This window comes from Myzus persicae, unplaced genomic scaffold (assembly GCF_001856785.1).
Source record: "Myzus persicae strain clone G006 unplaced genomic scaffold, MPER_G0061.0, whole genome shotgun sequence".
In the NCBI taxonomy this organism is placed as follows: Eukaryota; Metazoa; Arthropoda; class Insecta; order Hemiptera; family Aphididae; genus Myzus; species Myzus persicae.
This window is the reverse complement of record NW_019104193.1, coordinates 60734-74837: the sequence shown is the minus strand read 5'-3', so window position 1 is coordinate 74837 and position 14104 is coordinate 60734. Positions and strand designations below refer to the sequence as shown.

The window sequence follows — 14104 nt, the reverse complement described above, 5'->3', positions numbered from 1 at the left end:
AGCATACAAATATCAAATTATGTTTGTCCTCGATATCATCTTATATTGTATGGATAGTAAGTATAAGTTACATTATATTCGCTACAACAATAATATAGGAAATTAATTAGTGTTAATGAAGTTCTTTTAAGAGTAATTATTTTAGTTAAATTGATCTGACTCACATATTTTGCTGTCATTATACTATGTCATTAAAAAAAATTAAGGTGTAAAATAAATTTAAATATACTGATTGTACAACCTATGAAACTGACGTTTTAAATACGGTATATTAAATTCAATTAATATTCGGGAATTGAGATTATTATATTTTATTAAACCTTGATGGAACATCATATTTAATAGACCTATATACGGTTACTCGTTCCAACTATAATTCAAAATATTATTTTCATTGATTTGAAACATAATATTATGTATTTTATACACTTGTATTTGTATAAAATATAAGACGACTTAGACTGGGGGGAGGGCACAGTTATAGTGACTTTGTAAATGTCACCCTTGGGATGGTTGACAGGCAATCAAAACACATACCTCCGGCCATTCACGGGTTACCGTCCGAAATCAACCCTTTTTGATTAGTGCTTCCTGACCAGGAGGTGGTTTATCGCACTTATACAGCGCCATTCACCCTGTCCACGGTACTCCCGCTCGTCTTTCAGCCATTCAAAATTAACAAACCCCCGGGAGTCCACTTTCCGAGGATTAGTTGTTCGGGCGTAAATCCTGCGACACACGAATTTACAGCGTATTTACGTATACTGACTTCCACGGATAAACATTTTATTTACGAGACGTTTTCTGCACTCCGTGAATTCGTCCCCGTTAAATGCATTTATAGGCTGTTATTATTTATTTATTATTTCGTTTTTATGATCACCGAAAGCTATGAAATCGAATTCGCGTGGTCGTGCGCTGACGTTCAAAAAATGTTCTGACAAAGACTGATGATAACCGCCAAACTATACGAGCTTGGTTTATTACAAAAGAAAAAAAAACACTGCAAGGATACCGTCCTTCTTGATTTGAAAAATGAGCGTACCCCTTTATTTTTACCACTTCTTTTTTCCGCCATCAACTTTGAGTTATTGCAAATGCAATATGAATTTGAGGATTTCAAGAGGCTTTCACAATAAAAGTTTCTTTTCCCATCACCGCTCTCGTGTACAAAACCCTTTCATGCACTGTCCACATTGTCTTTAGACAATACTGTCCATATTATTGTCAATACGTAGCTTTAGCTAGTATTGACAGTGCGACCTATATACATTGGTCGGGTTTTTTTTTAAAAAAAAAGAAAAGATATATATTTTGCACTAAAATTCCCTGTTTGATTGCTAATTTTATGTTCTGATAGTTTTACATCGACATTTGTATTTTTGTATTATTTATCAATTATTGGGTTTCCTATTAATTTCATGATTGTCCAAAATATGAATTGCTTATGATACTATAATATGTGTGTGTTCTTCCTCATTATGTATAAATTTGATACTTGTTATGTGAGATCGTAAACTAAAGAAATCTTAAAAAAGGCCAGTTTATATTTTACTGGCTGGTTGCCTTTTAATATGTTAATATTAAAATAACAACTAACATTTATTAACAACGTAGTAGAATACACCATTTTATCACAGGCACCTATTAGTGTGCTGCGCTTATAATACTGGGCTAGTTCGCTTACCCACTCATATTATGATACATCATTTTGAGTTTACAACAGACTAATGGATTTTGTAATTGACTATCGGCAGAGTAGTAAAATTAAACACGTATATTCCGATACTCGTAAACACTTTACGGTATTATGGGCTTATTCCAACAATCACGTACTATGCCTTTATTAAAATAGATTTATAATTCCAAGAAATAACTAGATGCATGAAATGTATTATTACAACTAATTGTAGCAATTGTTATTATTGCTAATAACCGTTACAATTTAAAGAATAATATTTGCTTTGTTTGACCGAAGAATGAATTAAACATAAAACAAAAAGGGTGCATTGAAGTCGTATTTGCATTTTGATGAATAACGCAAATTTTCTGTATTCTAAAATCCCATTTATTCGCAAAGTCGAGAAACAAAAACCACTTACTTTTTAGTTTATGAGTGCTCAAAAATACAAAAAAATATATTATAATAATATATTAATATGGAACGTCGAATTTTCGATTGTGGTTTTAATAGAAAATGAAGACTTATAATAATGGGGAACGCAACACAGACAAGTGGCTGTTAGAGAGCTTAACATGGGCCGAGGGGTCGTAAAATGTGCCTCTATCGTATGTTTGTTTTTCAAGTAACTATAAGGGTAAACAACATTGGTCCCGGCGTTAAAAGCCTCGAGTCGTCGTTGCGTTTAAACGTTTTCTCGGGGCAACAAACATGAGATATTGCTCGGGTCACTAATTCTTGTTCCGGGCCTTTTATTCAGTAATAGACGAGAAATACACCACTGACAATGCCCCGTTCATTTCCTCACTATAAATATAACCCACCCCCTCTATACCGAAAAAAAAAAATATTTATTCCCTCATTGGCAGCGATGGAGGAAAAGGGTTGGAATAGTCAGAAAATAAATAACAGCTGTACACGTTATTAGAAACAGTAAAGTGCGAGGCGAAATTCCATCGTATTCCGCGGAAGAGAATCCCTTTTATTATTTTCCATGCATTTAAATTAAACTGTTTTCACCCAGATAACTACATTTTTCTCACACCATAGGTTTCCCGTGTAATAATAAGCTCCTGTTGCTACTTTTACAGCCCCCTCACTTGTGCAAAGGCTTCTGTAGAGCTGCACATAAACAACTTTGTTCATGGTGTGAAGGTTATAGTGTTCTCCATTTCTTTTAAAGTGGTCGTTATTCAAATCGTACGGAAAACGCAATGTTTAACAAAAATTATTTAATAAACTAAAATGATGTAAGGCTATTTAAAAAAAAATTCTATCTAAAAGTTGTTTGGAAATAACGTTGTACATTAAAATTTTTTATTGTTTGAGATAGCTATAGTTTTAATTTTAAAACAACCAAACAAAACTGTGATGTTGATTTATTTTATTATTTTTTCTTTTCGAGTTGTTGATTCTTAAAAATCAAAATCAAAAGATACATATTGTAGTTATATTAAAATAAAGGCAAAACTGTAGACCGATAGGGCGGGAGGGTATTTTTTTTTATTAATAATATCCGCGAAACGAACGTCAGACGGCCGGGCTCCGCATTATTGTACACAACCATCCATTTCGTAATTAAAGGAAGCAGGTCGGTCTCGTACCGCATTGATCACTTGCCACGTGAATCCGTTTGCCAATTATCGTGATTGAGTTCTTTGGTAAACGGGAGGAGCTCCTTCAGATCGAAACCACTAATATAATATAGTGACAATAACAACAGCAACAATAACAACAATACAACAATAACAACAAAAACAACAATAATAATAATAATAATAAGGGAGGTATACATTATCCTTTAAGGATACTATACCTGATGATTGTATTAACCGACACAATGTACTATTATCTGGGCAGTTCCAAAGTTTTGATGATAAACGAAAAGCTTCTTGGAAAATGTACGATGATTATAGAATAGGTATTATACCTACACTAGTAAAATTAACTATTTATTCCATGTTAAAATAAAAATTTGTTCTTAATTCGTCGGTTTTTTTGTTGGTAAAATTTTTTTTTTTTCTGTATTCAAGTGCACGTAGGTACTATATTATTTGAATCGATTTGATGAACTTTACAATGTGTCTTAATCAGATGTATCATGACATAATTTCTGGAACGTATTAATAATAGCGTCATATTTTAAAACAAAATGAAATTTACAACTTAACTGGTTCTCATATTAAGTACTGTGTTGAGTTTCAAAGTCCTGTACTCACAATTGTTTTATGACTCCTGCAGTGCCTTATTTTACCGGTAATTTTTTGAAGACTGTATTTAAAACGCAATTTCTTTTTTTATTTACAGGAAAAGCGAACCGAGCGTACCAACCGTACCAGCATCGCGGTGACAGCAGCGACGGGGAATGTGACGAAGACACGGCAGAGTTCCAGCCCAACCGTCACCAGCACAGCTTACAGCACCAGTACCACCGGCACCGCAGGCCGAATCACACATACCAGCAGCCCGGTGCACTGCTCAACACCGATACCAGCGGTACGTCCGGAAACTGTTCGGACGCGACCCTCACGGATTCGGAACTAGCGTTCACCAGGGACGCTACTTTGCAGCTGCACGACGGAGGTAAGAGCGACGTGTTTTGTTCCCATTTCATAGTCATAAGTCGTAGGTGTATCTAAACCTTTCAATCGGTCCCAGAGGACTTGCAAATCACAGATCAGTATGAATAATTTTCCGAAGTGGAAGGAAGAATCGTCCCCTCGAAATGATTTACGATCTAAATATAACGACGATATATATATTTTCCGACGGGGTTCGGAATTTTTTTCAATTTCAAGTTTAATAATAATATCGAATATTTATATATTATGTCATAACGAGCGGAGAATCCGCGTAATGTAACACATTTAAACTATGACACGATACATATTTAATTCCTATTCCAATGCTCTAGATTCCTGACCATGGATCGTCAATATTATGTATGATATAATTTATTAAATGACCGCAATCACTACATTTTTCTGGAATATAAACTTAAAATTATAAATTCTTTAAAACATGTCAATGGTAATTAAATCGAATGTATATTAGTTTATGTTTACTTTTCTAATATTAAGTTAATGCAGACTAAAAATCATTGTTGTTGAAGTCTTGATAAATAATTATTATTAAAAAATACTTATATAATATTAAATGCTACGGAGTCACGAAGTAGGTACCTACGTTTCAAACATTGTGGATTGTTTTGTTTTCATCTATATTTTTCAAAGCAAATCCGACACTTAGATAATTTTGAATAATGCCTAGTGCACATTGCATACTTTTTCGTTTCTAACTCAGAGTATATTCAGCGTACAGCTAGTAGTCGCGTTTTCTTCGGGGTTTTCTTATTTTCTCTAACGAATAATGGTCGTTTTTCAAAATTAGCGACCGCCGCGGTCGTCTCCGCCAAACGACGAGCCAAGATTTATGTGCGTTTAAGAGTCGTGACGAAAACAGTGGGCGGGTAGAGGGTCGCCTTGGGACCCCTTGGGACTACTCCGAGATGGTAAAAGAAACATAGGAAAAACCCGACCTCGAGAATATCCAAACTCACTTGTTATCAAAACAAATTGTTCCACCACTATGGCTGCGTGTAATAAGACATTTATTACGATTCGCTCACAGTTAATTTTTGACCTGTCGTACTTGTCGTCCGCCGTTGCTGTGGCCCGGCGACAACGTTATTATTACCGCCACTGCTGCAAAATAATAATAATATTATTTTATAATGCAATGTCGTCGGACGTGCAAATATTATTATCATTTCGAATGGTAATTTTTAATGGGCTCTGTTCATTTTTCATCGCATATAACTGCCCATTACTGGCGCTAGCTGGTATATACAGCGCAAATTGAAATAAGTGGACGCAGTAAACCATCAATCAATTCAATATTCTAGATTATTATTGTGTACATTATACGCGTATGTGTATTTGCGCTGTTCATTAGGTAATTATAATTATTCGGCGGTGCTTTTAGAACGTTTTATACGCGCACACAGAGCCTTCGGTGGAAAATATCCAATACGCTTTTAACGTGATTAACGACCAGACCGGGATGTTATTATAACATGATTTTGCGGAGGGGGTGGTAAGAAAACGCATAATGCTAATACGAAATACAACCATACATAATAATATAATAATAATACACAACATGCCTTTATACCAGCACCAGTGGCGGGGCCCAATATTGTGTTTGACCGGCGTCCATCAATTAGGGGAAATTGATGTAAGCGCAGTCCGTATTATTCCACTGGGCACCGTGTGTATATGTACATTCGCTTTGGATATGATAACTGGAAATACCCGATGCCGATCGGTGTTGCGTGTCGGGGGTAGAGCGGGGAGGGTGAAATTCTCTTTCCTCCCCGTCGACCGACCGGCGAAGCAAATCTGATCAATTAAATTATATACCTAGGTATAATAATATATTGATGCAATATCATTAAAAAGCTTCTAGTCAGCATGTACTCGAGCTTACGATTTAATAATAACGTAGTGTATAATATAATGTATTGGTAGTGCGTTACACTAAGTATACATATCATCATCTGAAAAATTAACTAAAACCGCTTAACCTAATAACATATATTATATTAACTAACCGGCAGATAACGATACGTTTCTAAAGTTTTTGTTACATATTTATTTCTCTAGAATGCAATAACATTATATCGCGAGCTTACATTAAGATGATTAAACGTTAAAATATTTCATAATTTATTTTTGAAAAGACGTATTTTTCCCACCCTTCGAGAAATAGATTAAGATATGATAAAACTATGCGACTGATTAGCGCTTTTAAACACAGTATTATTGATATTTAATTATCGATTTAATTTGATAGCTAACCAAACACATTTTACATTTCTTGAAACCCTTGAAAAATAAAGTTTTTGTGAAGATAACAACGTGGTATCTCATTCAATGTACGAGAACTAAACGAATACCGATTATTTGTTACCGTAATAAGTTTCCATAATATTTGTATTAGGTATTATTAATCTAGATTTATTATTTATACCTAATGTAATAATTTGTATTAAATAATCTTCTTTGTAAATACTAAATTGTACAACTTAAGTACTATAATTTTGTGTAGTTATAAATTCTAATAAGTATCTATAATTAAATCGAATTTAAATACACCCAATATTACTCTATATTTAATGATATTATTCAAAACATAAGTATAGTGGTCGAAATCAAGTTTTAAATTGATATTAAAAAATATATTCATAAAAATTAATTATCATGAGTAGGTGCATTATACATATAATTAATCATAACGTATAATACTTAATATCCCGTTTTCACATAAATTGGTTTTACTTTAATATTAATATCTTCATAATGTTATACTCAATACACATACATAATATTTTGATATTTCCACAGAAATTATTTTATAAGCTTATTGTTTTTAAATGGATATTAATGATCAACTTTCAAAGTTCTGGCTAACAAATAGCGGCTGTCCATTCGGACATTTTTATTGCGTAATCTCTCATAGTTTGTTTTTCTTTAGGAAAGTTTTTATCCTCTTTTCTTAATAATTTCTACACAGGCGAGTAAATCCTGTTCTCCTACCCGTTGTTATTAATATCATTATAATTGAATGCTTTCCGGATCAACTCATTAGATACACAACAATCGTTGTATGTTTTTATTTCTCACAGAGTTCTGTTTACCCTTTCATAATAATCGTTCATTAAAAAATAATGAGAAGGACATACGCAGGAAAATATCGACCGAACACAGCATACAAATCGGAAGGCACCCAGTCGGTGTGAAAAGTTCGGTGCAAGTTTAGACGTTGTTTATATTACGTAGTACTTATTATAGTTATCTTTACCTCTGATACTAAACATTTCAGTTTAATTCTCCGGTGAACTTTGCAATAGTCATTTTTAGGACCATAAAGAGTAAAATGTGAAAATATAATGAAATAAATCCGTGTAAAACGATTCAATGAAACCAGTAGTAATATAATGAATCAAACAAAATCAGTATTTTTGAAGGTGCATGTGTGCAACACAAGTTGGTTTATTGCGATGACAATCCGTAGTGAATTATAGATTTTTTTTAAATAAATATAAATTTAAAACCGTAAATATTGTGTAATAATTTCTATACGATTCTAAAAAATAAATTTAAGTGCTGGTTATCAAAATTAATTACTTCAATTGGCTCAGTAGTCGTTGGTTATAGTACATATAATTTATTTTCGCATAGTTGCCTATGGAAAATGTAGTAAAGAAGTTTTATTATTTTGTTTATTTTATTTTATGAAATTACATCCCGAAGGGTAAGAGTGTATAATTAATATTTAGCTATTTAGTATACATGTATATTGTATGTATAAACAAACTAATTATAATAGCAAAAAATAGTTAACATAGCTTATATAATATTAAGTACCTACTGTAGTAAAATATAATTGATTTTAGTTTATATAATACAAAAACTCAAAATCGTAATATGCATTACCTCATAATTGAATGAATTCCATAATTTAAATATTCGACTGGTGGTTAATACTAGAGAGACGCTATAAAATAAACGATGGGATTATTGTTGAATAAAAAATGGTACTTATTAGTTATTTTGGCTAAAATCTCTGTGAAATCTATTTAACCATCTAGTAGTTGAAATACAAATGTTAAGTCAAAAACTAGACTTCTTGATTTTTATAGTTTAATACCAATGCAGAAATGTAATCTATAGCAAGCACCAATATCTATCAATATAATATAATTATAGTACTTTTATAAGTTCTAAAAGTTTTAAATTAAAGTACATTTTGTTCTACTTATTTAAAAAGTATTCTATATAAAACACTGCCATACCTTGTTGTGGATTCTACCTACTTTACTGACATCAAAATAAGATTTTTGTAAATAATAAAAATTATATAATTAATTGACTAAAAACCCGGTAAACTATTTTTATTTTAGTAAAAGTGTATACTATTAAATATAATTTATATAATATATATATATATAACATAGTTGCACTTGTTCGGAAACCATGTAGTATTAACGCCTACACGAATATAATATACTATTCATCGTATACTAAGTACCTACGTATAAATTGTTTCAAGTTGCATTTATAGTAATATTTTATCACCGGAAATAATTGCGAGATGAATTGAAAACCACTAGAATTATATTGATTGCTAGTAAATGGCTAAAAAAGGATTTTCGGTTAAAATTGATTCAAAAGCTTTTATGCTACACCAGTAATTTTACGCTATTGGACAGTGAGCTGAATATGAGAGAATTCAAGATAAATTATCAGTATTGTTGATGCCATTGCTCATAATGAAATGTGTGACTGTGCAGAAGTTTATCCATGGTGCAAATGTGTAATACATTTTACGATGTTATACTTTTTTTCGATTAAATTTGTTTACTTATCAATTTAATAAAAAAAGCAAGAGTGAATGCCTCATAATGTAATCGGTACTATATGCAGCAAAATGGTTGTGTACGGCTGGCAAAAAAAGAATTGTATTTATGGAAAGGTAAACAGAAATAAAATTCATAATATGTAATACCAAAATAAAATATAATGGGTCAAGTTGGAGTATAAAATTATCAGACATACTAAAACAAATATTTAAATGTTTGCATTACGTTATGAAATATTAGCCTCACTTTTGTTCAATATTACTGTATTCATGCAATATAATGAGACATATGATAATATTGTAAATATATGGTAAATATCAGAGGGGCAAACTGGAATGGAACAATAAATATTTTGTTCATTTCCGGTTCAGTCAGCCAGCTCAAAAACGACAATTCGGGGGGGATTTAACACACGTTTGTTTTACGGTATTTAAAGTCATTCGTGTTTCACAAACTTAATGGCATGGCCGACACGCGACCTATAATTTCCAAAATATACTACGAGCAGACGCGTTTGAACTGGTGCACAATGCACATGAAGATAGTAGGTAATCAATCTCTTTCTCGGTTTTAGCCCACAAGCATTATGTCTATCTTTTCTGTAAACAGCGACTTGTAAAAGAGGTTTTTCCTGCTGGCGGTGTCTATATACACTTACAATATAGATAAATATACAAAATGGAATACCATTTTTCACGTAGGCTGCATTTGCGGTGAGCACGCGTGACGTATATACGGAAAAATCCAAAACGTTTTAATATATTATGAAAGAACATGAGTACCTACACGGCTTAATGGTTGTGAATCCCTCGTGGACGTTGGAAATTATTATGTGATAAGTATTGATTTCAGTCTAAACACTCTAGAAATATTTTGAAGAAATAATACAGAGGAATATCGAAAAAAACCGCTTGCATTTTTAATCTATAATTTTTTTTAAATTAAATTAATTTGGATAAAAAAAAAAATGATTTATAATAGCAAAATTGTAGTTTAATTTTGATGCCTAAATATTGGATTGATTTTATATTACTTTATTTTTATGATAAGTAAAGTAACATTTTGATCTGATCCGGGAACTCAAAGTTATTATGTATATTAATATTTTGAAAGAAGAATGATTGGGTTTATATTTCGGTGTCCAAAAGGCTAATATACAAAGTGAGGAAAATCCAAAAAAAAAAAAAAAAATGATATTTCTTCGGACCGTATTCTGGGGATTTACGTTTGGGGGAAAAATCATACGGTTCTATATCATTTTCTATTTATAACTAAAATCCAATTTCGAAATCGGAATGCACGCGACCACCGACAAATGAGCCATTGAACCGTGAATATTTATTTTATTAGCCCGGCTTCGATATTATTCCCTTCATATGGGCTTTTACGTAGATTATTGCGTTACACACCGTGCGTGGTATCGTGGAGGGGGGAGGGAATAGAAGTCGGTGGGCGTCTGTCACTTTGAGCTACGAGCTTATCTCGCGAGTTCAAAGCTCCGGAACTCTCTCGCCCTATCAATTTCACAGCGCGTCCCCTATTAATTGGACCGGCGGCTCGTCCATTATTGTGCGCAACCCCTTGCTCGATCCTTTCAAAAAGATTCATTACTCGAAGATTTTATCGCTGGGATTAATGCGCCGAGTTTATTTCATTTCACACAAGCCCGCACACACTCCACACACACACACGCACACACACACACGCACACACACACACACACGCGCGCGCGTTATGTCTTGATGTTCTCTGTAGTCGAGCGCATGTCTTAACAAAGCGCCCATCCGTTCCATGACAGTTGTTAGGGTACGGAATTCGCAATATTTATTATTAATATTTATTTCTAATTTCTAATATTATTGTCTCCGTCGCCGCATGTCAAATTATGTGAGCAGTAGACCACCGGCGGCCGAGTGCGGACAGTCTTGTGTTTTGGTTATCCGCGACAGCGCGGAGGTTTCGTCCAAACAATATATGTTCAGAACAATCTGTTAAACGCCGTTGTCGACAATTATTATTTTAAATCCTCAAAATTAAGTTAAAAAAAAAAAAAAAAATTAAAACAGATTACTTTGTCAAAAATACATAAGTTTGTTTTCACGACATCCGACAGACATAATATACTATCAACTTGCAATCGTGACGTCATCCGCAAGTGCTGAATCGAGTTCTGACGAGAACTTGACCGGTTCGCGTGGTGCAGCTGTACTGTGACGTAGCCGCTATTGCTGTGCGTGACCAGCGACGTTGCGTGTCGCGCACGTTAAAGCGTTAAACGTCATAATTCTTAAAAGTCACGACCATCGCCGGCTGGTTGGTGCAAACATATAGTCCAGCTCGGCTGGCTGCTAATAAGGGTCCTGGCCATGTAATTGCTGGTTTGCCTGGGAAAGGGGTGTGTTTTGTGTTATCTAGGTCCTTGATACGGCTCTCCGGGGTTGTCTCTGTTTATTATTTGCGCTAAATATAAGCCAAATTAGAGGTTTCTGCATGTTAATTACTTCATAAATCGATATTTCCGCTGTTTATTTATACTAAGTCGATTTTTACTGATACTACGCGCACCATTAGTGGGTATATAGTATATAATATTAACATCGCACGCATAAATTTATGTTCGATTAAACATTTCGAAATGTTGGACGTTCCAGACCGTTTTATACATATATAGTGATTTATTTTGTTGCGTATTTGAAAAGAGGGGATAACTGTATCTTTTATGAATTATTTGGATTTGTATCACACGAGTGAATGGTCGAGGGCCTGTCATTTTGGACCAGAAGGGGGTTGAAAGTACCTCCTAAAACATAACTGTTCAATACACCAAATCATTCATAAAAATGAGCTTACCCGTAAACCACAACCGATATAGGGTCCATATATTTTTAAGCTTCCGTACATTGCTTCTGTGCGTCTCTCGCCCATAAGTACATTAAAGTATATTAGCAAAGCAAAAAATATTGGAGCTACGAGCGATTGACGTCCTTATATATGTTGCTACTGTGTATATATATATATGTATAGACTATACATAGAATATAAGTATACGGCATGAGCAGTAAGATAGTTACGCTTTTAGTGATATGCTTTGTAGACAAGAGTTGAAGATAATAACTAAATTTAACTTTCGTTTATACTATTTTGATGTGCGTCGTAAATTGCGAAATTTTATGGTACAGCATTCCGTTTAATATGTTTAAAATGTTCGCTTTTTTATTATGTCTTTTCTCTTTATAGCGCAAAATAATATCCGTAAAAATGCATGGTACCGTACCCATTGTTACTGCCGTCATAATTGAATGTCAATAATTTATGGACACTTGTGTGTGGTTATTATTTATGTTTGTAAAAATGTAAAAACCGTTTTGAAAAAAATGTAGATTGAATTAAAATGTAGGTGATGGTATAAAGTCAATCAGATATAATTTGATTATACAATAATAATACCTGCGAAATAATGGTTCGTATTTTGGTTTTCTAGAAATGTACGTCTTAGACAGTCTTAACGTTTACAATAATTTAAATTTTTCTTTTTATATATAATACACACATATATAATAATATAATAGATATACCTACTATGTACATTGTTTCGTAAAAGTTAAAAAATAAAACTGTAAAACGTTGACGACTTTAAAGTTACATGTGGGAAAAACGAAAAGTTTTTGGCAGATGGCATTCTTACTCACGGGCTTGACATGGAAGAGGCATTTGCTAGATATTTGAAGTTGCTATCCAAAGTTTTAATTTTCTTTTTCTTCTATAACCCACTCGAGTTCTTACGTCTGAATACGATAACTCACGCAATGCATACAATATGTGCGTTTATATTTAGGATTCGGGGTTTTCAAAGCCCAAGGGTCCCTAATTAAACGCCGTGGCTCATTAATCCGGTCACTAAACCTTATTGGCCTCTTAATAACAGAGGGCGCCTGAAATGGTGTGTATTTATGTGCGTGTGTGTGTAAGAGAGAGCGAGAGGGTGAGAGACAGGTAGGCCCCCGGGTTCAAACAATGTCGTTACTAATTATACACACCGCAGGAAGTGGGTGTTCTGTGAACTATATGGTTTTGTTGAAATACCGATGATTCTCTTAAAATTCCACATTAGTATTTTTTATTTGAACTCTAATTTAAAAAAAAAAAAAAAACTAATATCAATAATACGGTGATCAAAACGTCGACATCCGCGAGTTTGTGAGAAAACGTATGGTGAGTTTGGTGGCTTACAGCTTTTACGCCGATCTAATTGGGGAAAAATGAGATTGCCTACGTATGTCACATTTATGCCAAAAGTAGTGTTTCTGAGGATTACTCGAGTTTCATATGTCATTACGAACGTTTAAACACTTATTTTCCAATACAGTTTCGATACATTGCAATAGTGCAAATGATTGGTATACACTAATAATGTGTGTCGGTAATGGAAAACTTACAATTTTTTAACAGTGTTGTTGAGTGAAACAGTATTTTATTGTATTATATATATCTATAATATAATATGACTCATGTGCATCGATAATGACAACGTTGAATTATACCGTGCCGTAGATTTATGATACTTGCTCAGCTGGTTCAAAAGGAATACTTAATCGTTTTAAAAGCACAATTGATTAATTCGACGATTCACAGCGGCGGCGGCGGCGGCGGCGGCGATTACCACCGGATCGGATTAGAGAGACGGGCCCTTTACCGAATACGATCTGCTAGGGACAGCGAACGACAGATGGGGAACAAAAAAAAAAAAAAATAAAAAACAAAATAAACAACCAAAAAATCGGATAAAAGTGTTACCCGTGTCCCACTCACTCGAGCCGGAGCTCCATATAATATTATAATAATAATATATATCTGAAACTCGGTTGACGGCCAATATGCACTCGGCCAGATTGTCATTTAATTGGCGTACGCGCGCACATAAATGTATATAACATATTATTATAAGTACGTACGTGTAGTATATGTATATTGTAGATATATGCATCGTATATATATATATA

The 14104-nt window shown here is 33.5% G+C and overlaps 1 protein-coding gene across 4 annotated transcripts in view; it reads left to right on the top strand.

Moving 5' to 3' along the window:
- LOC111039816 (teneurin-m) overlaps positions 1-14104 on the top strand; it is a 69599-nt gene that overhangs the window by 30429 nt on the left and 25066 nt on the right. For all 4 annotated transcript variants that reach the window (XM_022323454.1, XM_022323453.1, XM_022323451.1 and 1 more), the window contains exon 2: positions 3989-4264. In XM_022323454.1, coding sequence (XP_022179146.1) covers positions 3989-4264 — 276 coding nt within the window. The remainder of the gene's footprint in view (positions 1-3988; positions 4265-14104) is intronic.